This window comes from Heterodontus francisci, chromosome 15 (genome assembly GCF_036365525.1).
Source record: "Heterodontus francisci isolate sHetFra1 chromosome 15, sHetFra1.hap1, whole genome shotgun sequence".
In the NCBI taxonomy this organism is placed as follows: Eukaryota; Metazoa; Chordata; class Chondrichthyes; order Heterodontiformes; family Heterodontidae; genus Heterodontus; species Heterodontus francisci.
The window spans coordinates 30,430,841-30,458,385 of NC_090385.1; the positions used below are offsets into that span (position 1 = coordinate 30,430,841).

The window sequence follows — 27,545 nt, forward strand, 5'->3', positions numbered from 1 at the left end:
AAATGCTGGAATCACTCAGCAGGTCTGGCAGCATCTGTGGAAAGAGAAGCAGAGTTAACGTTTCGGGTCAGTGACCCTTCTTCGGACCCTTCCTTCCGAAGAAGGGTCACTGACCCGAAACGTTAACTCTGCTCTTTCCACAGATGCTGCCAGACCTGCTGAGTGATTCCAGCATTTCTTGTTTTTGTTTGTGTTGGTAATCCTATTGTTTTCTGTACTCGAATAAAACGAAAACAAATATTAAATGACTTTTTATTTTTTTCTGCTGGAACCTCGTGTTATTTTAATGATTCTGCCCCTTCCCCAGTTATCGCCTTAGTTTATCTAGATTTTCAGAAGGTTTTCAGTTTCATCACACCTTTTATGTAAATACATGCGAACGCTTGAAAGAAGCTGCACAGAATAGAAAAAACAAAAACCTTCTGTTCAAATAATGGTGAATCGAATTTATTTCGTTCCCCAATTAAGATGATCTTATTTTTAAAATCCCATTTTAAGCGGGATCATACTCCCTGGAGGGTTATATACTGCATTTCTTTCCATGTAGGCGGTGCTGTCGGCTTGGGTTTCACAGACGTTTAGCGAATTCCTTCTGGAACTTTCTTCGGGCTGGTTATAAAACGGGAGGGTAGGCTTTTGTCTGGTTGCGCTGATAGAGTGGAAAGAAGTGGAGTTGCTGTGCAGCGGTGGAGTGGAGTGGGAGTGAGCCCCGATCCAGAGTGTGACCTGAGGTGGAGAGAAAAGGTAAGAATTTCTCACTCACTATGGTGCCTGGCTTCAACTCTTAGGAAACCTTACTAACTATGGAAGCTAAGGGGGCTTCTGGAAATACGGCTCCATTACAAATATAACGTTAAGAGGTTGGGGAGGGGCGTAAATGTTCGAAAAGAATTACTGAAGAATTTTAAGTCCTCTAGAGCAACCTAACAGTTCGGTCGTACAGTTCTAAAGTCTCATCCACCTGAAATGAATTGCACTAGTAAATTTGAAATATTACTTAATATATGGGAATGCGAGAGAGGGCGAATCGCCAGGGAGGACGTCAGACAGAAATAGACTAACTCCAAAACAGACGAAAGTACAGGCAACCACGGCACAGACAGACATGCATTGGAAAAAGACGAAGAGAAACTGCCACGCTTGAAGTCTGGAGAGAGTATGAGATGCTCACTGCGAAGCAGAAAGAAACGGGCAGGACAAAATTCACTGACCTGAAACGTTAACTCTGCTTCTCTCTCCACAGATACTGCCAGACCTGCTGAGTATTTCCAGCATTTCTTGTTTTTATTACAAAATTGTCAGATACTGTGCTTGAATTCACTGCTTATAACTGCCAACGTGTGATTGATGGGAATGAAGGCAAGAAAGAGTAGAAAGCAAGATTTCCTTTGTCATTTGTAGTAAAATCATAAACGGTTTATAAAATGAATGCATGTAAGATGGGGTTCGTTTGTTGAAGAAGACAGCCAAAATGCCTCATTTTCTGCTGTCATTTTTTAGATGACCCTTTTTTTCTAGGAATGAAAGTCCACAATAAATCATCGATGTTTTTTTCTGGGGAGAATCTTGACTTGTCCAATCTTTCCTCATAGTTGAGATTTTCCAGTCCTAGTAACATCCTCATAAATTTGTACCCTCTCTTGTGCCAGCACGCTTTTCCTGTAATGCGGTGACCAGTATGGTAGGCAGTACTTTGGCTGGGGTCTAACTTGTGTTTCATACAGTTCTAGCATAAACTCCTTTCTCTCATATTCTATGCCTCCTTTATATGTGGCTGTGGTGGGTAAGAGACATAGGAACATAGGTAGATAGGAACAGGAGTAGGCCATTCAGCCCCTCGAGCATGGCCCGCCATTCATGGCTGATCCGCCGCCTAACTCCATATACCTGCCTTTGGCCCATATTCCTTAATATCTTTGCTTAACAAAAATCTATCTATCTCAGATTTAAAGTTAACAACTGTTCTAGCTAGACTGTTGCTCTCTTCCTTCTGGAATGTGCCTTTGCAAAGCAGGTGTGGAAAGAGATGCAGTGGTTTTTGTCGAGGTTCATCCCAAGCAGCTCTGTAACACAGGAGTCTGCTCTATGGGCTGGTCCCAAGGATGCACAGTGAGATAAACATCAACTGCTGCTGGAGGACCATCAATTCGGTGAAAGACGCTCATTGGTCTGCCTGAAACTTGCTGGTCTTACAGCACAAAGAGTTGTTCATGACCAAGTGTTGCAGACTGGCACATTCCAAGGTCCAGGACCACGTGCTGAGGGACGCACTAAAGCTTGGGGCAGCCGCCGCAAAGGCTCAGTGGGGAAAGACCACTGTGTAAGGTCCTCTCGCCATAGTGAACTGAGGGGCTGGACCCATGGGAAACCCCTCGGGCTGTATACACCAAATATGGGTTTGCTGTAAAATGTACATGCCATGTAAAATGGAATGGAAGGGTTGTGAGGCAACTAATTCCTGTATTGAAGAAAACTGATTTCCTTTGCACTTTCTGGAATGTCAACTTGGTGCTGTTTTGAACTGTTTTGTAATGTATTTTTTACAGATTTTTATGAAAAAAGTTTATTTTTGGAAAAAAAAACTATGCATCCTTTATACCTTCTTGACAACCTTCCCTATCTGTCCTGCTGCTTTCAGGGATCTGTAGACATGTACTCCAAGGTCGCTCTGTTCCTCTACATGTCTCAGTATTTTGTCATTTATTGAGTATTTTCTTGCCTTGTTTTCCCTCTCCAAATGCATTAGCTCACAGTTCTCTGGCTTGAATTCCATTTGGCACTCTTCTACCCATGTGACCAGTCCATTGATATCTTCCCATAGTCTACAGCTTTATCTCTCACTGTTAACCACACAGCCAATTTTTGAACCATCTGCAAACTTCTTAATCATGCCCCCTACACTTAAGTCTAAATCTTTGATAAAGCAAGGGAGCAAGTATGAAGCCCTGTGGAACCCCACTGGAAACAGCCTCGGAGTCACAAAAATCATTACCCTTTGCTTCTTGTCACAAAGCCAATTTTGGATTCAATTTGCCACTTTTTCTTGGATCCCATGTTTTTTTTACTCTTCTGACCAATCTGCCATATGGGACCTTGTCAAAAGCTTTGCTAAATTCCATGTAGACTACATCAAATGTTTTACCCTTTTTGACCCTTTTTGTTACTTACTCAAAAAAAAAATCGAGTTGATCAGACACCGCCAACCCTTAACAAATCTGTGCTAAATGTCCTTGATTAATCCATGCCTTTCTAAATGCCAATTAATACTGTCCTTCAGAATTATTTCAAATAATTTGCCCATCCCACTGAGGTTAGGCTGACTGTCCTTTAATTATTCCACCTATCCCTTCCTCCCTTTTTAAACCACAGTACAATTTTAACAATGCTCCTGCTCTCCAGCACCGCACGTTTATCCAGAAAAGATTGGAAAATGATGGTCAGAGCCTCTGCTATTTCCTCCCTTGCTTATCCTAGCAGTCTGGCATACATTTCTTCTCTGCCTGGTGATTTATCTACTTTCAAAGATGCTAAACCCCTTTTCTTTCTCACTATGTTTGTCATATCCAATATTTCACACTCCTGCTCCTTAAATACAATGTTTTGAGCAAGAAGTTCCTATTTTGGACTTGTGATATTTCAGTCACTTTTAGGCAGTCTTTGTATCGTTTTTGCTGTCTACCATGATATTGCTTCCCAACTGATAATGTGCCATAATCCTCTTTGCGATTTATCCATCAGATGTTTGCACCATATGACCTGATCAGCATAGCTAAGTTTCATGCCAGCTTTTGTAAGAACTTCCTTGTCAGGGATCTTGCCTTGCCATCTGATCTTCATTACACAGCCCAGGCAGCTTGAATGAAAGTGATTCAATTTCTTAATATGTATTGTCTCAGGTTTTGCAAGCATAAAGTGGGATTGTCAGAACACCAGCCCTGTATACTTTAAGCTTACTCAGCAGGCTGAGCCACTATTGTTTAGTTTAGTTTAGTTTAGAGATACAGCACTGAAACAGGCCCTTCAGCCCACCGAGTCTGTGCCGACCATCAACCACCCATTTATACTAATCCTACACTAATTCCATATTCCTACCACATCCCCACCTGTCCCTATACTTCCCTACCACCTACCTATACTAGGGGCAATTTATAATGGCCAATTTACCTATCAACCTGCAAGTCTTTGGCATGTGGGAGGAAACCGGAGCACCTGGAGAAAACCCACGCAGACACAGGGAGAACTTGCAAACTCCACACAGGTAGTACCCAGAATTGAACCCGGGTCACTGGAGCTGTGAGGCTGCGCTGCTAACCACTGTGCCACCCTGTGCCAGAGCTGTGCACGGAGTTTGCCAAAATCAAGCTGTTTTTGGTAATTCTGCAAGGTGCTTGAAGTATGTTGTTCAAACATTAGCCACGTGTGGTAAATCAGGAAACCAGATGTGGCTAATTGCATTCCTGATTAGTAGATTGTCACTGTCATTGGGGATGTGATCTCAATTCTTATATTCACTTGGTATATGCATGTGCACTTTAATGTTTTTGTGCATTTATTGGTGCAATGGTAAGATGAAAAACAATGTTTAAGTGTTTTATGATGGTTGTGAGTGCTTTACATCCTTGGCCACTGAATTGTTAAAAAAAAAATTGTTGGTATGGTGATAAATGTTTGTTAAAGTTGTTACGACCAGGTGAGAAAGAGTCTCGGGTTCCCTTTCAGCCTTCACCTGGTCTTACTCTAACAGGGTTTAATTTTAAACACATCGTGTTTTTAGCTCCTCCTTGGTGAATCCTTGTTCACCGCTTTCCAATTAAAAGGCAAAGAAACTAGCACAACAGGCTTTCTCAGGTTTAAAGAATAAAAATGAATTTATTAAACTTGAACTTAAATTCTAATTTGGTTAACGCTGATGGATACACGACACGCCCACACTAGCATGCATATGTGATAAATGCAAATAGTGGTAGAAAAGAGCAGAAGAAAAATAAAGTGGAAAAGTTTGAGGCAATATCTGAAGAGTTTTTGTTATGTGTCTTTGAGCTCACTATAGAGTCCTTGATTGTAGGTAGTCCTTCTTTTCGTTGGGGCCCAGTATTCTTCAACCTTGTTTACTGTAGGAGGCTTTTCTCTCTTGGGGTTCGTGTGTCTTCAGTGGGTTTTGGAGTTCAGTGAGAAAGAGTTGGGGGCAGACAGGAGGTTGTCTTCAGCCCAGGAACATTCTGCTTTCTGCCAGTTCAAACACTGTCTCTACAATTTAAAAAAAACTCAGACTGCCAAGAGCAGGTTAGTCATGTGACTAACTGGTTTGCCCACGTCTGTTTGTGGATTGTATTGGAGCAGGGGATAGCTCCTTTGTTCCACACACTGTCTGTTAATATGCAAAAATGTCTTTCTAGCCAGGGGCCTGGCAACCCCTTGTCACAGGCCTTTTCTTCCCAGCAACAATTTGAAATTTTAATGTCCATGTGGTGAAATTAATAATGCCTCATCCTTGGCAGGTGGGGGCCTGCATGACAAAGTAAATATACACATGTGAAATACATTTACCTGTATTGTGAATATATGTAAGGTGCTTTCTAGTAAAATTAGTGCATATGGATAAAATGGCGTCAGCAATTTCTGTCAGTCAACACTGTAGAATTATTCTAGTTAAGGGTGGCGCAGTGGTTAGCACCACAGCCTCACAGCTCCAGCGACCCGGGTCCGGTTCTGGGTACTGCCTGTGCGGAGTTTGCAAGTTCTCCCTGTGACCGTGTGGGTTTCCACCAGGTGCTCCGGTTTCCTTCCACAGCCAAAGACTTGCAGGTTGATAGGTAAATTGGCCTTTGTAAATTGTCCCTAGTGTAGGTGGGTGGTAGGAGAATTGTGGGGATGTGGTAGGGAGTATGGGATTCATGTAGGATTAGTATAAATGGGTGGTTGAATAAATGGGTGACTGATGGTCGGCACAGACTTAGTAGGCCAAAGGGCCTATTTCAGTGCTGTATCACTCTATGACTCTAAGTTCTCTTATTACAACCTCAGTGAGATTGTTAACATGAATAATATGGGATATGAACCCCCAGATCAATTTAAAGAATTGCACAACAAGATTTCACATTTTAAGACTTTTAGTTTAGTTGTTATAATAAAAGAAATCCACTTAACTACATAGTACTTTGTAAGTAGCTGATACCACAGATTACAAAGAAAGGTATTTTCTTTACTTATTAAAATACTAGAAAACCTCACACCGCACTTATACATTACACAATCCTCTTTGATGGCAAAATCTTTGTGGTTAAAATATCGAAACTCCTCTCAGTTGCAATGGTTCTGAAGAGTCATATCCGACTCGCAACACCAATTCTGTTTCTGTCTCCATAAATGCTGCCAGACCTGCTGAGTATTTGCAGCATTTCTGTTTTTATTTCCGATTTCCACCATCTGCAATATTTTGCTTTTATTATCCCTGTAGCAATCCATTGGATCTCCCAGACCTTTTCAAAAATCAGTGTCCTTTTCACTCACTTCTCTGAGCACTTCCAAGCTGGACGTTCATGAATAAGGCAATTCCTGGTGGTCCTGCTGGTCTTACATTTCTCTGCAAGTTTCAACTTTCAGAACAGGTTCAAGTCTTTGCAGTCTTTTACCGTATCAGGCTTCCAAAAGCAGTGCTCTCTCGCTCTCTCAGGGTCACCACTGCTGGTTGTCTTCCTTAGAGCCTGTTCTGAGGCTGCAACCACTGGGTTCCCTTCTTAAACCCTGCCTTGGGGCCACAACCGCTGGTTTCCTCTCTTACAGCCTGTCTGCCTTCAGACAATCTGTTAACTTTATCTGGACTCAAAAGTCAATAGCTTATTTTTCTGTTTCAACATGCAAAGTCCAGAAGACTGGTTTCACAGAGCCACCTGGGCCTTCCATTGTTCCCAGGTGTTAACAGCTGCTTGGTACATTTGCATCTTCAGAAGCATTGACCCCCTCGTTTATGACCCAAAAGTCTGGGAGGGTGAAACCCATTGTTCTTCAGGTGTTACCCCTTGTCATGCCAGGCCCCCACCTGCCAGGAATGAGGCACATTAATTTTGTCATGAACATTGATTTTAAGCTGTTACTGGAGTGAAGAAAGGACTTGTAAAACAGATCAGTTGTGGCTGGAAAAGACATTTGCATATTAACAGATGGTGATTGGAAGGGCAAAGGACCATTCACTGACACATTCAACCCACAATGGACCAGGTATTGTGTGTAAGAGGAGCATTCTAGAGACTGCTAAGATGATACAATCCAAGATGTGGTCAGACCAGTTAGACACATGACTAACCTGCCTGGCAACTTGAGTTTTTCTGAATTGTACAAACAGTTTGAACTGACGGTGTCTATTTGCCCCTAGACTGAGAAGATCTCTCCTGTCTGCTTCCATCTCTTGCTCCCAAGCCTCTGAATCCACTGAAGACACATGAAACCCAAGAGAGAAAAGTCTCCTACAGCGAACAAGTTTGAAGAAGAATACTGGGTCCCGACGCAAAGCAAGATCTACGTACAATCAAGGACTCTACAGTGAACTCGAAGAACCGTAACAAAAACTCTTCAGATATTGCCTCAAACGTTTCCACTTTATATTTCTTCTCTTTTCCGTCTCTATTTGCATGTGTATCGCATATGCATGCTAGCGTGGGTGTGTCCGTATTCGTAGGTGTCAACTGAATTAGAGTTTAAGTTTAATAAATTTCAACTTATCTTCTTTAAACCTAAGAGAGCCTGTTTTTGCTGGTTTCTTTGCCTTATAATTGGAAAGCGGTGAACAAGTATTCACCAAGGAGGAGCTAAAAACATGGTGTGTTTAAAATTAAATGCTGTTACGGTAAGACCAGGGGAGAAGCTGAGAGGAACCCCTAGACACCTTCCTCACCAGGTCGTACACAAATTTGGGTGCTAGCATTCGGAATTGACCCACAGCCAAATGATGGAAATTGGAAGTGGGAAGCCGAATTGTTCTCAGTCAAAAAAGAGCAAGATTTCAATACAGGTTTTCTTGTGGTTGTGTGTGCTTGAATACTAACATGTCTGCAACTGAAGCTAGTAGCTCCCCAAGCCAGAGGGAAGTAACTTGGGATAAATTAAAAGCACTATCTATGGAGGAGTTGAGGAAAATGGCTGAGCAGTGTGGGATTACTGTATGTGGCAAGGCTAGGAAGTCTGAACTCCTAAGGCTAGTGGGAAACCATTTTTTCCTTGAATGTTCTTTCTTTCTTTTGGGCCTCCTTATCTCGAGAGACAATGGATACGCGCCTGGAGGTGGTCAGTGGCTTGTCAACTATGGCAGAAACAGGGTTAGAAGCAGACTCAGACAGGGTATTGCTAGCAAAGCTACAATTGGAACAGAGGAAACCTGAATTAGAGGAGACGGAGAAAGAAAGCCTTCCAGAAGGAACAGGAAGAAAAAGAAAGACAGGAGAAGGAACAGGAGAGGGAAAGAGAGGCAGGAGAGGCAGAAAGAGAGAGCCTTCCAGAAGGAATGTGAAGAGAAAGAAAGAAAGAGAGGAGAAAGAGGGAGAAAGAATATTCTGGAGGGAATGCGAAGAAAGAGAGCTGAAGAGTTAACTAGTGCGCGATAGAGTAACCCCAGTGAAAGCATAGCCAAATATGGAGGAGCGTAATTCAGGGCTGGGTACAAAATTGTTTAAACTAGCTCAACTAATTCCAAAATTCAATGAGGAGGGTGTAGAAGAATTTTTTGTGTCCTTTGAGAAACTGGCAAGGCAGCTAAAATGGCCAGCTGAGACCTGGCTTCTATTACTACAAAGCAAGCTAACTGGAAAAGCCCATGAGGTTTATTCCCTATTGCCAGATGAGAGTTCATCAAATTATGAACTGACCGAAAATGCTATCCTCAGGGCATATGAATTAGTACCTGAAGTCTATCGCCAAAAGTTTAGAACCCTCAAGAAGCAAGCTAATCAAACTTATCTGGAGTTTGAAAGAAGCAAGCAGCTGGCTTTTGACCAGTGGCTGAGTGCTCTTAAAGTACAGCTCAGCTATGAGAATCTCGGAGAAGTAATTCTGTTAGAGGAATTTAACCACACTCTCCCACTCTCCATAAAGACACATGTAGAGGAGCAGCGGGTCCATAGAGCCCAGCAAGTGGCCGTTCTGGCCGATGGGTTTGCTTTAATTTATAACTCGGTTTCCCTGGGCAGAACCTTTCCTAGTCACCCCCACAAATCCGAAAAGGACAAAAGGAGGGAAGGTGATCTCCACCCAGACAGTCCTGGGAGAGAAAGGAAAGCAGGAGACACAGGGGGCCCGCCTCTAGAAAAACAAAGATGCTGTGATCAAGAGTGAGACCCGGCGATCTCTGTGCTTCCATTGTAATAAAGCAGGGCATTTAAAAGCTGACTGCTGGAAAATAAAGGGAAAACCTGTAGGGTTAATCAGGGCACACCCGCTCAGTGAAGAAGAGAACCTGATGGAAGGCACAGCAGAACAAGCTGTGGCTTTAACTGCAGTAAGAGTGAGACCCAGGAAGCTTACAGCTGCAATTGCAGAAAAATTTAACAGGATTCCTGAAGATTATCAGGGTTTTGTATCTGAAGGGAAAGTAACCCCATACCCCTCGAGTGGGCAAGAAAACCCATAGTGATTCTCAGGGACACAGGGGCCACTAGATCCCTTTTATTGGGAAAAGGACTTACCTTTCCCCTATAGACTGCAGTCAACACCAGAATGTTGGTGAATGGTACTGGAGGGCAGTGTATGCCTGTACCTGTACACTGGGGCACCTGGAGTATGACCCAATTTTGGGACTGGTGACCGTAGGGATTGTCACTAGTTTGCCTGTGGACAGGGTTGACCTGCTCCTAGGTAATGATCTGGTAGGGGTGACGGTGGTAGCCCCCCCAGTAGTGAAAGAAAGACCACAGAAGGTCAGAGAGACAGGACTTTAGCATGAGACAGACCCCTGCAGTTTCCCTGAAAGCAGAGGGCTGGTGAACTGTAAGGGACCCTGCCGAGAACAAAAGGGGACTAGCAGGTACAAGGCTGGCAGAAGGTTAGACAGGGAAGGGGAAAAAATGACCAAGAGGGCAGGTTAAAGGAAGTCTGGGATGAAAACCTCTACTGTCCAGTCAGCCAACCCTAGAAAATTTGAAAAGTTAGACCCCATATCCTCCTATGTAAATGCAGACACTAGAAGCACCCCACCAGAGTTGCTAACAGCATTTACAGGAACCTGCAGAGACAAAGAAAGACCTCTAGAGGGCACAGAAACCATGAGTGATGCCTCACCTGGTCAAAGTGCCACAGGGGAATGCAGTAAAATCTGCACAAATACCTGCAGGCAGGAGTGACCTTTGGGATAAAGGGTAGATTAGCAGAGAATCCTCTCCCGCGGTCAGAAAAAAGCAAACCACCCATCCCCCTAAAGTCAAAAGCCTTTACATGACTCTGCAAGGCACTAAAGGAGAGTTCAGGATAGACCTGCACACTGCTGACTCTCCTGGGAAAAAAATTACCTCAGCAGGAACAAAGACCCTGGGCAGCCATGGAAATGGGCAAATGGAAGAGAAATGTCCCCAAAAAAGAACGACATGTTTATTGGGTTGCCAAAAAAGGGGCGATTTTAATAAGTTTTAGGATTTGTGAATGAATGAGGGAAATGCATGGGTTTTTTCTGTATCATATCTTCCCTCTACCCTTTTAATGAAAAGCGCCTGTTCTCAAATCGCATTTCATTCCGCTGGCTGTGGAGGTATCATGCCAGGACCCCGCCTGCCAAGAATGAGGCACGTTAATTTTGTCATGAACATTGATTTTAAACTATTACTGGAGTGAAGAAAGGACTTGTTAAACAGATCAGCCGTGGCTGGAAAAGACATTTGCAGATTAACAGACAGTGATTGGAAGGACAAAGGTTCAATCCGTGATGCATTCGAGAGACTGCTAAGGTGATACAATCCTAGATCGGACCAGTTAGTCACATGACTAGCCTGCTAGGCAACCTGGGTTTTTCTGAATTCTACAAACAGTTTGAACTGAGAGTGTCTGTTTGCTCCTGGACTGAGAAGATCTCTCTCCTGTCTGCTTCCATCTCTTGCTCCCAAGCCTCTGAATCCACTGAAAGCACATGAAACCCAAGAGAGAAAAGTCTCCTACAGTAAACAAGGTTGAAGAAGAATACTGGGCCCCAATGAAAAGCAAGATATACCTACAATCAAGGACTACAGTGAGCTCACAGAACTTAAAACTCTTCAGATATTGCCTCAAACGTTTCCACTTTATTTTTCTTCTGCTCTTCTGTCTTTATTTGCATGTGTGTATCGCGTATGCATGCTAGCTTGGGCATGTCGTGCATTCGTAGGCGTCAACCGAATTAGAGTTTAAGTTTAATAAATTTCAACTTTTCTTCTTTAAACTTAAAAAAGCCTGTTTATGCTGGTTTATTTGCCTTATAATTGGAAAGTGGTGAACAAGGATTCACCAAGGGGGAGCTAAAAACAGTGTGTTTAAAAATTAAACCCTGTTACAGTAAGATCAGGGGAGAGGCTGAGAGGGACCCCTAGACACCTTCCTCACTGGGTCGTAACACCCTGCAGTCTCTTTTTTCAAAAAAGTCTTTGATCTGTCTTGTCCTTTAGCAGGGTGGATGTGAGGTCACCTGATCTTCCAGACTCCATCTTTAAACTTTTAAAAATCACAATTTTAAAAACATAATCATGTTACAGAGACCATTATTCAATATACCTCTGAAAATATTTTGTAAAATATTTGGACAAGTAATTGTTTGAATGTGATTTAGGCAGGTCATGTAATTAATAAGGCATGCAACTATTTTAATTCTGAATTTGCAATGTAACTATGTTACCTAATAATTTAGCCGTATAAATCGTCTGATTTGATTTGTCTAGAATTAGTGCGTTCAGTTGAACATCAGTTATGTGATAACTGATATCTAATTTAACTGGAATCCAATTTGCTTAAAATGCATAGGCAGAAAATGAAATATAGGAGTTTGTGTCCATGTTTCTCCCCTTCCATGCAGTATAACACATTGTTATGATGAAAATAACCAAATGAACTATATACCCTTCATTTGCATTTGTTATATCTTTCAGAATGAACTTGGCAAAGATGTACATCCCTTTGAAAAGATTTCGAGGTACAAAATAAAGGGCTGCAAACTTTCAGTTACCCTATGTACTAGTTTGACTGTTAGCATTTTAAACATTGTCAGTATCATAAATGTCAGCCATCAGTTTTTCAAGTTGATGGTGTTTAATCCATATTACTTTGCTAGTATAAGAAAAGGCAGCTTTTTCACTGGATGGGTGCTTGTCAATATCAACCAATTAGATCAGCTGGAAGGTGGAACTAGAGACTGTTAGTACCAATTCATCATACTTTATTTTCTCCCATTGTTTCATGAACATGAACTGGAGGCAGAAAGGTTTTTGTGTGTCATCTGTGGTTCAATGATAGCACTCTGGGTCCCACTGTGGGAATTTGAGCACAAATTCTAGACAGACACCCTAGTAAGTTTTGAGGGAATATTGTGTTTCAGATAGATATTAAACTGAGGCCCCACCTTCTTTCTCAAGATTCTCAAAATTTTGTGATACTGTTTCGAAGAAAAGGGAAGTTCTTCCTGACGCTCTGATCGATATTCATCCCTCAACCAACTCAGAAACAGATTATCTGGTCATTGTCACATTGCTGCTTGTGCGACCTTGCTGTGTGCACATTGGCTATTGCATTTCCTACACTACAACCGCAGTGCAAAAGTACTTCATTGGCTGTAAAGTGTTTTGGGATGTTCTGAGTTTCCGAAGGGTTCTATCAATGTAAGTTTTTTCTTTCTTTTAAGAAGAGCTGTTTGTTTCTGAATGTCATGGTTACAGGTGTGATTCGTTAGTTTGGTTGTTGTCTTATACAAGGGTCTTTTTTTTTTTCAAGATTAGTGACAGAAGCCTTTTTGAGGTTATACAAACATATTCTGGTGTGAAAACATTATTTGAACAATTATGTCGCTGCATTTGAGGAATTACCAGGATTTGAAAATTTGATGGATGAATTTTACTTAAATTTTCAACATTCCCATATTTTGAGTTTTACTATAGCAGGCTGATGTGATGTGCATTGGCCTGTCTGTGCAGGAGATAAAGTTTTCAGTTATTTTTAACTGCAAAAGTTGTTTTCAATTTATTTGCATGCTAATGGAGGTCTTTTTGTCAACTGTGCGGTAATCAGGAAAACAATCTATTAGGGCTGTCAACATCCACACAAAGGGCTGAATTTTACACACCCCTCGACGCTGCGGGTTGCGGCGTGGGGACCAGTAAAATTCTGCGGGGAGAGGCCCGCCTCCAGCCGCGACGTCAAGAAAGACCCGCCACAAATTACTGGCGGCAGGGGGACCTCAGTGCGGCCTCCCGCTGCATGGCGGCGATACACCAATTAGAATATGTTAAATGGTACTTCTGCAGATTATGCAGCCCGCCGCCTCTCCATGGACACTTCCTCATTTTCCTTCGAACGGGCGACTGTCACGTGCCATCCCGTTCACGATTAGAAAAGCCAGCAGGTCATCGGAGGCAGAAGGTTTCACGACAGAAGGTAAGTTCCATTTTCAGGGGTCCCACTCTGCATACTGGAAGGGAGGAGGGGGGATTACAGGGGTCTCACTCTGCATTCTTAAAGGGAGGAGGGAGAGCGTCTGGGGTTACTGGACGGAAAGCTCTGCAGGCATGAAGGGAGGTATTGTGTACCCTCATTCCATAAACAGTGTACGCTCTGCATCTTTATGTGTTTGCGAAGGAGCAATGGCACCCTAGTCACCTTGTGTGTGGGGAGGGTGCCAGAAAGGGTAGGAGTATACGAACATACGAATTAGGAGCAGGAGAAGGCTACTCGGCCCTATGAGCCTGCTCCGCCATTCAATAAGTTCATGGCTGAACTGATTACTCCACATTTCCGCCAGGGGCCCACCAGAGACCTTTGTGAGGTCACACAGTCAGCAGTGCACTGCTGCATCAGGGAGGTCACCAATTCCCTGCACTGGAGGGCCAGTGAGTATGTCCGATAACCTTCCACCCCCTTGCTTATCAAGAATCCATCTACCTCTGCCTTAAAAATATTCAAAGCATTAAGGTTATATGGATGGTGGGGGAATCGATTCAGCTGGTAGGATCTTGTTGTGGTCATGCTGTGCCACTCTGAGTGTTGGCCAAGATGGGCAATGCCGTGGCACGCCACATAGTTGATCCAGGAAAGCAGCTGATGTACCCGTCAACACCAATCGCTGCCGTTTTAGGAACCTTCGAATGCATGAAGGGTTCAACTCTATTTATCACATGGAAATAGGTATGGCTTATCCCACATCGTGTGATCCTCTGCTTGTGAGGATCCATGTGCGCCAGAGGCAAAATTAACAGGTAGGTGCCATCCACGTGGAGGCCCCTGGTCATGAACAGCAGCCCCCAAGGGGAGCTCGCCATTACGATTGCCGTGCATTTACAGGCCCCACATGACATACCATCGGATGTCAGAGCACCAGTGTCAGAGGTGATTGCGCATGTAGAGAGGGTGGTGACACGTCTCTGTGCCCTGCTGAAGGATGACCTGCAGCCCATGGGCTTCAGTGGACATCCTATGCCTTTGTTCCTCATAGTGGCAGCAGTTTTCAAGGTTGACGCCGCTGCAGCTTTTCAGGGGCCCACCAGAGACCTTTGTGAGGTCACATAGTCAGCAGTGCACTGCCGCATCAGGGAGGTCACCAATTCCCTGCACTGGAGGGCCAGTGATTATGTCTGCTTCAGGACGGACTCTCACAGCCAGGCCCTGAGGGTCATCGGTTTCGGCACCCTTGCCGGAGAACCATAGGTTGTAATGTTCATAGACTGCAGACGTCACTGTTCAAGGAGTCCTCTCAATCTAGGTGAAGCTGATATGTAATCACTGCAGATGCTTCCTGCAAATCTGTGACTGCTTCTCAGGCAGCTGCCATGACACCTGGGTCCTGCGCCAGTCCCAGGTGCCACTGCTGTTCACTGAACTGGCTCAGATGGAGGGGTGGCTAACTGGAGATAAGAGCTATCCTTTGCAGACATGGCTCCTGACACCAGTGAGAGACCCCACCACTGCTGCAGAGGAGAGAGACAACATCAGACACTGAGCTACATGAGCCACCATTGAGCAGGAGATTGGCACACTTAAAGAGCGCTTCCAATGCCTGGATGGATAGGTTGATGCCCTGCACTACGGGCCGAAAAGGCCAGCTATTTTCTTTGCTGCTCTGCACAACTACGCACCTTAATAGGGGGCAGGCTTGGCATGATGAAGAGAGACGTCAACAGGATTCCTCCTCGGACTATGAGGAAGCTGAGGACCTACAACATGAAGGATGCATGGGAGGGCAGATGGCACCCAGGCTTTGCACGCAGGTCTAGCAGTGAGCTAGGGATGTACGGCAGTGGCTTATTAGACAGAGGCTGTCTGCTCCATAGGAACCGACATGAGCTCTGCAAGCCACACATCACCCTCGCTCACCTGCTGTGCATCAGTCCACATCTGCAGGGGGGGTTCTTGGTCTGCACTTCTGAGTGAGCCACTCATGTAGGTGCCATTCCCTGAGCATCGGACAAGGGAAAGTTGTGCCATACATTGCACCATTCATGGCGCTTATTCCCACCCTGCCCAACCTCCCATTCTTCGGCACAGTAGTGGCACACACATGCCACTCTGTGGGTGCACCCGGTTTCAAAGGAGCCCTGATAGACATTTGTACTTACACTCACACTTCTTAGCAGGTCATTCATTTTCAGCACTGCACCCACTTGCGCCGGATTGCACCGCGGCTGCTCACCTCCTGAGTCACCTCCAGCCAGGTTGCCTTGGTCAAGCGAGAGGTCTTCTTCCTGCCATCGCTGGGGAAGAGGACCTCCTGCCTTGCGCGCACAGCCTGGAGGAGGGTGGTCAGGGAGGCATCACTGAACCGTGGTGCCACCCTGTAACGCTGCTGTCTCTTCATAACGTCGTATCCCTTTAATTTGCCATCCTGTGTCCAGGAATCATCTTTGATGCAGGCATAGCTACTGTACTGGCAGACCTTGCCCTTTTAAATAGGGCGCCCGCACATGACTTGCAGCTGTGCCAGCGTGCTGCACGGAGCCGGCAGTCCCGATCATCGCCCACCCCCCAACCCATGAGGGTGCACGGCCTCTATGGAAATGAGTCCCCGTGATTAATATTGCAGGGGCTCGGTGGTAGATGGCGAATGTGGGCACGCTGCCGAGTTCAAAGGGCGCCACCACGAAGTGCAGCACCCGAATAAAATTCAGCCCAAAATGTGAGGAGTAAATATTAATGATCAGTAAGTATAGAATAGATTGCAAACCGCAAAATGGAAGAAAGCAGTCAGTCAGATCCACAAGAACACAAAATTCAGGTGACCGCTGCCTGGTCATGTTTTCTGCACTTTATATTTTTGATGATTGCTAATGTAATTATTTTTATTTCCTGTACAAAAAACACTTTTCTGTCAAGAGTGAAAAGAGCAATAGAAGCTAGAAATTACTGTTGGCAATAATACTGAATGAATGCTTGATGCATCCCTCTGCTATTTTAGTGGAGGTATTAACATACTAGCCTGGATTTTACATTGGTATTAACAGTGAAACTGTCATCATTCACTGTTTGAATGCTCTGCACTGCCCTTATTAGGGCTGTTAACATCCAAACAAAATAGGGGGATTAAATATAAATGTACAATAGATAGCCAACACAAAAGTCCGAGTGTATCAAGCCTGTGTCCTCAGTACCTTGCTCTATGGCAGCGAGGCCTGGACAACGTATGTCAGCCAACAGCGACGTCTCAATTCATTCCATCTTCGCTGCCTCTGGAGAATACTTGGCATCAGGTGGCAGGACCGTATCTCCAACACAGAAGTCCTCGAGGCGGCCAACATCCCTAGCTTATACACACTACTGAGTCAGCGGCGCTTGAGATGGCTTGGCCATGTGAGCCGCATGGAAGATGGCAGGATACCCAAAGACACATTGTACAGCGAGCTTGCCACTGGTATCAGACCCACCGGCCGTCCATTTCTCCGCTTCAAAGACATCTGCAAACGCGACATGAAGTCCTGTGACATTGATCACAAGTCGTGGGAGTCAGTCGCCAGCTTTCGCCAGAGCTGGCGGGCGGTCATAAAGGCGGAGCTAAAGTGTGGCGAGTCGAAGAGACTTAGCAGTTGGCAGAAAAAAAGACAAAAGTGCAAGGGGAGAGCCAACTGTGTAACAGCCCCGACAAACAAATTTTTCTGCAGCACCTGTGGAAGAGTCTGTCACTCTAGAATTGGCCTTTATAGCCACTCCAGGCACTGCTCCACAAACCACTGACCACCTCCAGGCGCTTATCCATTGTATCTCGAGATAAGGAGGCCAAAGAAGAGATAGCTAACCAGAAAATGGAAGGAGGCAGTCAGGACAGCACAAAATTCAGGTGACTTGTGCAACTGACAGCAAATTTTGGAATCTACAAATGTGCAGTCAAATGCAGAAATCCAGAAGTTACTGTCTGATTCTATGCTTCTCCAGAGGGTATGCTGTTGAGATCTCCCCCATACTGCAATCAATTGGAAATCATTGAACTGACAAGAACTTCCACACTTATGCTGTTGGTCTAGCTGTAATAACCCTCGAAAAAGTTATACCTTGCTGAATGAGGTGTAACTGGATTTTTAACAGTCTACTAAGCTCATAATTACTACTAGCAGCCTCTCTGACCCTTAAAGAGCATTTTTATATTGGTTGAATGTCAATTTTCTCCATTATGAAAAGAAATTGCATTTTTTTAAAAAGTTTGATATTTTAGCTTCTACCTTAATCCCATTTGCATGTCCCGGTCATTTATTTCACCATCTGTAAAATTTAAAATTGAAGGGATTCAGTAGTTTTTACTTCTTGGTTTTCTGTCTGTGAGAATACTTCAGTGTAAGGGGCTGCTTACCCTGCTTGATGACATCATAGTTGCTGGATGCCAGGAGATCCCCTTGAATTGTCACGAGGTTCAAACTGACGTCGCTAGATCTATGCAGGCAACTTTCTTGGTGTTAGTGCTGAGCATGGCTGACTATAAAATACAACCCATTCATTTTTAAGTGTGAGCATGTTAAATACCTGCTCAGTATTGTCATTAACAGTAACCTCCAGATTTTTATACATGTTTTAAAGACAGAAGTCATTTGAAATACAGATTGACCGACATCTAAAAGAGAAAGAGACAAATTAACCATTGAAATTACAATAGTGAAGAAGGCCAGTTGAGCCTTCATGCAGGTGCAAAAGTTAAAATCTTCAACTGGAACTACCTGCTTGAATACCATTTCTTTGGTCTTTTTCATACTTATTTATATTTTTCCTTTTCATACATTTATCTAACTCCTTCTTAATATTTTAGTATCCCTGTCACAACTACTGTTCTAATGACCTTCTTGAGTGAAAAATCTTCTAATGTTCTTCTTCATTATTCTACTAGTTTACACTCCCTTGTTACTGAGTAGCTAGCTAGAGGAAACATCTTACATTGTTTATCCTCCTTTAAACCTCTCATAACTTTGAAATCCTCCATTTGTTAATATTTTGGTGTAATCCTTCATCAACAATTAATTTTAAGGTCTTTATCTCTTTTGCAATTATTTAACAAAAAAGTTATTTATTTAAAGTATTTAAATCAACAAATTCTAAGTAATCCCCCATGTCCTCTATGGGGTCCAGTACAGGGACAGATGTGATAGTGAGTAATTTTTTTCTGGTGAATGTAGAATATGCTGTTGGCTGGGATTATTGTAGGTTTCAACTCACAAATCAACATGGATGTATCTGCAGTTTGATTCCTATTAAAAGCGAATGATCCCTATAAAGTTGTATCAAATTCTATACAAATACTTTATTTTCATATTTAAAATATTTATTACCTTTTAGGATAAATGTATTTTTGGCCTGAAAGGCAAAATTATTGTTCACTCATAATTGCTAGATATTGTACCAACTAAAGTGTCTAAAAAAAGTCAAAACCTCATGGAGGAATCGTGTCCACAAGTTCCCCACCCAAAAATATCTCAAACTGTTTTTAAATTGACCACTGTGGAAACAAGTGCTTTTGCGCAATTTAGTTTCTTTCCCTGTAGTAAGTGACCAAATGCTGAGTGCATCTGTAGTTCAAGTTATAACAAGTCCAGTATCACTGGGTTGTCTAATCCATTGTCTTCATTTCATAAGACCTATATTTGGAACAGTTTTTTGAGCTGCTGCCTTTTTAAGCTGTTGATCAACATTCTCTAGTTTTCTAGGCTGGCACATATCTAGCTTTATGTGCTATTTTCAGGAGAGTTTTTGTTCGTTTGTGGGATATGAGCGTCGCTGGCTAGGCCAGCATTTATTGCCCATCCCTAATTGCCCTTGAACTGAGTGGCTTGCTGGGCCATTTCAGAGGGCAATTAAGAGTCAACCACATTGCTGTGGGTCTGGAGTCACAAGTAGGCCAGACCAGGTAAGGACAGCAGATTTCCTTCCCTAAAGGACATTAGTGAACCAGGTGGTGCCAGTAATCCAGTATAATGCAGATTATAAAATATAGCAAAGGTATAATAATAGAGCGTAAGATATAGTTCTGGAGTTTGCTTAATTGCACTTAATCTAGTGGAAACTGGGTGGGTGAGCAATTAAAATTGCTTAAGTTACTTACTTCCTCTAAAGCCGCCGGGAACTGACAATCAGAATTTTAATCTACTCAACCGAGCAGGTGGCAAGGACAATAGTTCGTAGCCAACAGAGTTCTTTTTTACACATGCATGTCAGGTGCCGATGAAGTCATTGGGCCCTGACTACAATCTTTTCTATGCGGCCTGAGTGGGAAGCGGCAGTGAGTTTCTTGTCATGCCAATCCAGCAAAGAAACAGATCAGTACCAGAAGAGGCCTAAAAAGGCAAGTTTTAATTATTTTTACCTTTTCTTTGTGGGGCCAGGCTCACAAGGAAAGTATAGGCCTCAGCTGCCATGATCTCATTGCCCCTGCCCCACCCCCCGCCACATGACAGGATGGAGTTGTTCCTGCATTGTAGCTGCTATTTGAGTGCAGGGATGTCAGTGGCAGGATTTAAATGAGGCCAGGTCATAAAATGTGGCTAGATTTCATTTGTCACGGGTGGGTGTGAAATTAACTTGATAGTGTGGTTTCCCGCTGGAAATCTACCGGCAGTTAAAATCCAGCCCTTTGTGAAAATGCATTATTCTTTCCAAATTGTAAATATTCTAATACTTTAGGATAGGCTATATGCATCTCTAAACTGTATTCTTTGAAGTGACTGCATTTCATTCTTTATCTACCAACAGTTCTACTGGCTTATATTTACTGGACAAAACCATGGAGATGAAATTAGTAGCCCTAAGCCTGCTACTTGCTGTAGTAACAGCAGATTCTATGATGTTGAAGGAACATGGTCCCATCCTGGCAGACAGCACAGTAAACCTGGCGCTCAATCTCTACAAGACCATGATCAAAGACCGGAAATTATCATCTGAGAACCTCCTCTTCTCACCTGTGGTGGTGGCTTCCTCCTTGGGAGTGATGTCTCTGGGTGCCAAAGATAAAACAGCCAAACAGGTTAAGTCCCTCCTCAACATCAACTTGCGCGATGATGCTTTTCATCCTACTTTCTCAGAACTGTTTAATGAGGTCAGCAACGAAACGGCCCGCAACACTACTTGGAAGATTGGTAGCCGCCTCTATGGGCCAAGTTCAGTCAGATTCCAGGATGACTTTGTTCAGAAAAGCAAGACGCACTACAGACATGATCATTCCAAGATTAACTTCAGAGACAAGAGGAGTTCAATCCAATCCATCAATGAATGGGCCTCTCAGACAACAGAGGGAAAACTAGGAGAAATCACAAAGGATGTGTCTAATATTGATGGCGCCTTGTTTGTCAATGCCATGTACTTCAAACGTGAGTATTGAAATCAGTGATGAAGGATTTGGTATTAAATGGTGACAGTCTTCATATGCAGAAATTCAGTGTGCATGCATTTGACTGTAAACTTAATTGTTCTTAATTTGCTTTCACAGCGCACTGGGACGAAAGATTCCATGACAGCATGGTTGATAAAAGGGGTTTCATGGTGACTAGAACCCATACTGTTTCTGTACCTATGATGCACCGTACAGGCAAGTTTTAGAAACATAACATGTTTTTGAGTCACAGACTAGTAAAGTCCTAGGTTTGATCCTTGATGAGTTAGTAGCCTGGGTGACTTTAGAAGTGTTACATTTGGCTTCAGTGCTCTGGGTTCGGGAAAATTCTCCAGAGGTCCTGCCTCTGATTGCTATAGAGTAACCTCTACTGGAAGCGTGTTTGGATGGACAGCAAATGAGGAAAGGGTTAGGCTTGACTGTGTGCTTCATAGTTTAGTTGCCTTCCAACAGTGACTGTCAATGCTCACATATGAATGATGGCTACTTGGGCAAGATATCAAAGGACACTAGACAGCCTTAAAACCAGACTCCAGTGATGAAGCTACTGTCTTCAGTAGAGGGCGGGAGAAGACTTGCAAGTAAAAAGAGAAACGTATGTTTTTTGGAGAAAAAGATTGCATTTTCCATAAGTTTTCTCCACCAAAATTCTGTAAAATGCAATGAAAATAAAGTATTAATACAAAATATTTTAACTAATTAACTCCATTAACATTGAAAATGTCTTTTTTGGAATTGTAGATCTTACAGCAGTCATCTATTGGGGTCTTCAACCACAATGACAATTCAGAAACCTGCATTGAAGTGCATGCCATTTCTGATATGTGACTGATATGTAATTTTCAGGTCTGTATAACTACTACGAAGATGAAGTTAATGAGGTTCAAATTATTGAGATGCCGCTGGCACATAAGTATTCCAGCATGATTTTTATAATGACGCATCATATAGAACCTCTGGACAGAATAGAGAAATTATTGACGAAGGAACAACTCAACGTTTGGTTCAGCAAGCTGAAGAAACATGCTGTTGGTATTTCTCTTCCCAAAGTCAACATTGAGGTCAGCCATGAGTTACAGGTAAGAACTGTGACAGCTTTTGAGCAACTAAAGGACTAAATTATAGATAATTACTTCTAATGAGTATTTGAATTCAAAGATAACTTGCAATAAAAATATCTTCTATTATCTTTACGTAAGAAATGAGGAGGAATTTTTAGTTTCTGGACTTATTTTAGCCATCCATCACTGGCTGTGCCTGTAAAAACATCAAACACTATTGGGCCTTGCTTTTCTCTGCAAAAGTGTTCACTACTCCAGGATCATCCTGGAGAGAAAAGATAACTTGAAGCTCCTTCTCTATCACCAACCCCTTTTAAACTGCTTTCCTGTGCCCCCTTCGCCCTCATCTCCATTAACGTGTACAAGGAGCTCATGGATTTCTTTGTCGCTAATTGAAATCATCGATTCGGGCACCTCTGCCACATCCGCCCTTCCCTTGACGAGGCTAACCCTCCCCCAAGGATCCACTCATGAACCCACCTGTTTCTCTAAATACTCTCCTATCTTCCCATATACCTGCTTCGAGCTCATTATTCATGAGAAGCTTCCTCAACCCTTTTCCCACTAAACTGCTGACCACCAAACTTCTCTTCCTGAATCTCATGCTTGCTGACATTGTAAGTGGTTCCCTCTCCTAGAGTACTGCTCCCCTCTTTCTCAAAATCACTATCATAATTTCCCACCTCAAAAAATAACATTCAACCCCCCTGTCTTGGAGACTGCCACCCCCTTTCCTCTCCAAAGCTTTTGGACATGTTGTCAAATCCCCAAAATCTTGCCCTTTCCCACAAACCCATGTTTGAATCTCTCCAATTAGATTTCTGACCCTGCTAGAGCATTGAAATGATACTCATCAAAGTCACTGACTGCATCTTCTGTGACTGTGAGCAGGGATAAGCCAGGTAATTACAGGCTGGTGAGTCGAACATCAGTGGTTGGGGAACTATTGGAAAATTCTGAGGGACAGGATTAATCTCCACTTGGAGAGGCAGGGATTAATCAGGGATAGTCAGCATGGCTTTGTCAGGGGGAGATCGTGTCTGACTAACTTGATTGAAATGAGGGTAAAGCAGTAGATGTAGTCTCTATGGATTTCAGTAAGGCTTTTGATAAGGTCCCGCATGGGAGATTGGTCAAGAAGGTAAGAGCCCATGGGATCCAAGGCAATTTGGCAAATTGGATCCAAAATTGGCTTAGTGGCAGGAGGCAAAGAGTAATGTTCGAGGCTTGTTTTTGCGAGTGGAAGCCTGTGACCAGGGATCAGTGCTGGGACCCTTGCTGTTTGTAGTGTACATTAATGATTTAGATGCGAATATAGGAGGTATGATCAGTAAGTTCGCAGATGACACGAAAATTGGTGGTGTCGTAAATAGTGAGGAGAAAAGCCTTAGATTACAGGACGATATAGATGGGCTGGTAAGATGGGCGGAGCTGTGGCAAACGGAATTTAATCCTGAGAAGTGTGAAGTGATGCATTTTGGGAGGACCAACAAGGCAAGGGAATATACAATGGATGGTAGGACCCTAGGAAGTACAGAGGGTCAGAGGGACCTTGGTGTACTTGTCCATTGATCACTGAAAGCAGCAGCACAGTTAGATAAGGTGGTTAGGAAAGCATATGGGATACTTGCTTTTATTAGCCGAGGCATAGAATGTAAAAGCAGGGAGATTATGATGGAGCTGTATAAAACGCTAGTTAGGCCACGGCTGGAGTACTGTGTACAGTTCTGGGCACCACATTATAGGAAGGATGTGATTGCACTGGAGAGGGTGCAGAGGAGATTCACCAGAATGTTGCCTGGGCTGGAGCATTTCAGCTATGAGGAGAGACTGGATGGGCTAGGGTTGTTATCCATAGGGCAGAGAAGGCTGAGGGAGGACCTGATTGAGGTATACAAAATTATGAGGGTATTGATAGGATAGATAGGAAGAAACTTTTTCCCTTAGCGTAGGGGTCAATAACCAGGGGGCATAGATTTAAGGGAAGGTGCAGGAGGTTTAGAGCGGATTTGAGGAAAGAAATTTTCACCCAGAGGGTGGTTGGAATCCGGGACGCAATGCCTGAGGGGGTGGTAGAGGCAGGAACCCTCACAACATTTAAGAAGTATTCAGATGAACACTTGAAACGCCATAGCATACAAGGCTATGGGCCAAGTGCTGGAAAATAGGATTAGAATAGTTAGGTGCTTGATGGTTGGCACAGACACAATGGACCGAAGGGCCTATTTCTGTGCTGTATAACTCTATATGACTCTAATTTCTTGCAGTTAAACATTTGGAAGTCCAAGCCATTGACTTTAGCCCTTGCCACAAACTTAATACCATTGCCACCAATTCCAACACCACCTCCCACCACCACCCCCCAACAAACCTGTCCATCTCTCCACTTCCCTCTCCTTTTTAAAAACCCTTCTTAAATCTGCCTTTTGACCAAGTTTTTAATCACTGCTCTCACCATCCCCCCCACCAATATCCCTTTTTTGCTTCTGGAAAGGAGCTAAAAGCTTGATCAAAGTGGTATGTTTTAAGGAGGATCTGAAGGAAAAGAAGCAGAAAGACTTGGGGAAGGAATTATAAAGAGTAATTACAAGGCCTAGATGGGTGAAAGCATAGCTGCAAGTTATAGATCAGAGGGAGCATTCCAGCCTGCCCTGATAATCAATGGTTATGCTACTACTATTTATATCCAACTGTATCTGCTTTAATTTGAGCCAAAAGCTATCTGATTATCACACAGGAGTACCATCCCCTTTTGTCATTTCATACACAAAGATCATCTGCTTCTACAACCTCTGTCTGCACAATGACTCAGCATTGGCATTGCAGCTTCAACTAAGGTGTCAGTTCAGCCTGGTAATAACGGTTTTACTTGTTTTTAAAAATAAATCACTCTATACTAGGAAAAATGAACAGCGATGCAATAACACACAGGCCAGTTTAACTGAATCTCACTGGTCTGCAGTAATTTTCCAGAATGGCAACATGTTAACATGGCAGGACTGGAAGTAGATTTGTTACACAGCAGAACAAGGTTTGTGACATTACATTTATTTATGTTCATACTGCTATGACTAGACACAGGATCTGTGCTACAGATATTCGTGCTGCAAAAAGGAAAACTTTCCTACATTGGGCATCCAATTTTGGCAGCCAAGCATTCCCTGATTAGATATAGCACCGCTCAGTGAATAGCAAAGCTCCCCTAGCCCACTCCAACCACGTCACCACGTATCTGAAACCTGACTTCAGAAGAGCACCCCCAACAGTGCCCGTGTTCCAATTTTCCCAACAGCCAATTAAGCTGTTTGAGAGAGAGATCATTAATTGAGAAGTAAGGATGTCAAGGAATATGGCAATATGGGAGAAAATTGAGATTAATGAAGTATGGCTGCCATGGTTAACACAGGGATGGTTTGAGGGGTCCAATGGCCTTTCGTTTTCCTATGTTCCAGTTATCTTCGGTTCTACTTTAGATTGCCACTCAATGCCAAATTTGTGCTGTGGGTGCATGTTCATAAGAAATTAGATTATCACTTTCCAAACTCATTTTACATAGAACCCTAGCAGCTACCAGATAGGAGACCTTAATTGTATCCATCTAAGCTTGTTTCAATCTGAAGCCCCTGAGGTGGAAGAGTATGCTGATCTAATCTGTCGCTGAGTCCTCCATATTGATATTTTTGTTCTCAAAACCACTGCCATAAAAAAACTTGCAGCGCGTTCAAATCCTACTGTCACAAATTGTGAAATTTAAGAAACCAGGTAATTTATTGCCTACCATCTGAAAAATAAATGTGAAAGCTGTTGGATTGTGAAAACCCAGCTGGTTCACTAATGCATCCTATAGCCAGTCTAATTACATGTGACTCCATCCCACACTTCATGGTTGACTGTTAATGCCTGTAGTGGAATAAAGTGAAGTAAAGGCCTGCTACCCGACTCAAACCCAATGGAACCCGATGACGTGTGCCGGGTTCAGGTCGGGTCGGGTTGCACTTCCGGGTCTGGCATTCGGGCTCGGGTTGGGCTGGGTCAGACACTCTATCACAGGTAAGTGGCTCCAATGTTAATTTAATTTTTGGACTAGAAAGGTGGTTTTGTTACAGTTATATTAAGTTTGTGCAGATCAGCAACAAATTGAAAAACGGAAGGTAAGTTAACTGATGGTCGGGCGTGGGAAAAAGTGGAAGGACTCGGCCGGGTCGGGCTCGGGTCAGGTTTTCTTTTGCAGACCTGAGCAGGCCTTTAAAATGAAGATCTAAAGAAAGCATTGTTGAGAATAAGATATTGTTCAGTAAATGTTTTTACCTTGTTTGAGTGTATAGATTTTTGCCATTTATTTAGAACATAGCTTAGTTTTACTTCTGTTATGGTAGTTTACATTCTTTGAAAATCCTCTATTGTCTCTTAGAAACATCTGCAAGAGCTGGGTCTGACTGAAGCTGTAGATAAGAACAAAGCTGATTTCTCAGGTATCACGGGCAAGAAGGATCTACACTTGTCCAACATGCTCCATGCTACTGCTATTGAATGGAACATTGAAGGAAACCCTTTTGACATGGACTTGCATACTCGTGAGGAAATGAAATCACCCAAGCTGTTCTATGCAGATCACCCCTACATCTTCCTGGTTCGAGATAACAAAACCAACTCTATACTCCTTATTGGAAAGTTAGTGAAACCAAAATGGAATAACCATGATGAGTTATAAACTTGAATCATATAAAGTGCAGTAATATTCTACATGCATATTAATGACCTCACATTCAGATTACTTGTGACATGGAGGTGGTGTAAAAATGATTCCTGTTATTGTGGTTCTACAATGTTGACCTTGTAGAAAAAAAAGGAGTGTTGCTAGTATTGAATTCTAATCATTGTGATTAGGTGGGTGGCTGACAAAACATCCAATCGAATGTATATTGTTTCACTAAAAATAGGGTTGACTATTTACAACCAAGATTACTAAATGCATCTCTAGTGGAAGCAGAATTTAAGGAATTTTGAGTCTTCTAACTACATACCATAAACCTCTTATGGGATCAATCATTGCACACACAATTCTATTCTCTATTCCTCCCATCTTTTTAGTTTTGACTCCCTTGTAGATCCCTAAATATTACATTTCATAAGATCAAGAGAACAAGAATTTATAATCTGTACGGTTCATGACTTCATTTCATGTAAATTAGCCCATAAATATTTTTAATCATACTGATCTACAACAACGGATACTACCTATTTATGCATGAGTGTGTTTAGAAGTGAGGTTGTTAATGTCACTGCAGAGAACAAATATCTTCCTTCTATGCAACATAGGTTGTTTGTAAGTGAGCACAATTTTCCAGCAGTGTTACATCTATTTTTGTATTCTTTTTGTTGAGCTGGATCATACTGAATAACCTTGTCTTATTTCTACAGTTCTTAATAAAAGGAACAAGAAAAATTATTCCTCGTCTCCAGTTTCTTTTCAAGTTATG

The 27,545-nt window shown here is 42.9% G+C and overlaps 1 protein-coding gene and 1 long non-coding RNA gene across 4 annotated transcripts in view; one reads left to right on the forward strand and one right to left on the reverse strand.

Annotated features, from left to right (window-relative positions):
- Nucleotides 1–469: 469 nt before the first annotated feature.
- The window catches only part of LOC137377571 (uncharacterized), a 30,199-nt gene continuing 3,123 nt past the window's right edge, over nucleotides 470–27,545 (reverse strand). The window contains exons 3-5 of the long non-coding RNA XR_010976442.1: nucleotides 17,984–18,106; nucleotides 17,856–17,895; nucleotides 470–726 (exon numbers count right to left, since the gene is read on the reverse strand). This is a non-coding gene — a long non-coding RNA (uncharacterized lncRNA). The remainder of the gene's footprint in view (nucleotides 727–17,855; nucleotides 17,896–17,983; nucleotides 18,107–27,545) is intronic.
- On the forward strand, nucleotides 616–27,478 carry LOC137377570 (serpin H1-like). Of its 3 annotated transcripts, XM_068047333.1 has the most exons (7): nucleotides 662–744; nucleotides 7,373–7,555; nucleotides 12,093–12,136; nucleotides 20,368–20,981; nucleotides 21,101–21,199; nucleotides 21,851–22,083; nucleotides 26,477–27,478. In XM_068047333.1, the coding sequence occupies exons 4-7, from the start codon at nucleotides 20,399–20,401 to the stop codon at nucleotides 26,774–26,776; spliced, it is 1,215 nt and encodes a 404-aa protein (XP_067903434.1). In that variant the 5' UTR covers nucleotides 662–744; nucleotides 7,373–7,555; nucleotides 12,093–12,136; nucleotides 20,368–20,398; the 3' UTR covers nucleotides 26,777–27,478. The 3 variants fall into 3 exon arrangements, with proteins under 3 accessions (XP_067903436.1, XP_067903435.1, XP_067903434.1); XM_068047335.1 differs by lacking the exon at nucleotides 7,373–7,555 and having other exon boundaries at nucleotides 616–744; XM_068047334.1 differs by lacking the exons at nucleotides 7,373–7,555; nucleotides 12,093–12,136 and having other exon boundaries at nucleotides 657–744.

Coding starts and splice junctions, on each gene's coding strand:
- LOC137377570 (XM_068047335.1), top strand. CDS start 20,399: ATGGAGATGAAATTAGTAGCCCTAAGCCTGCTACTTGCTGTAGTAACA. Junction 20,982..21,100: donor CAATGCCATGTACTTCAAAC/GTGAGTATTGAA, acceptor TTGCTTTCACAG/CGCACTGGGACGAAAGATTC. Junction 22,084..26,476: donor AGGTCAGCCATGAGTTACAG/GTAAGAACTGTG, acceptor ATTGTCTCTTAG/AAACATCTGCAAGAGCTGGG.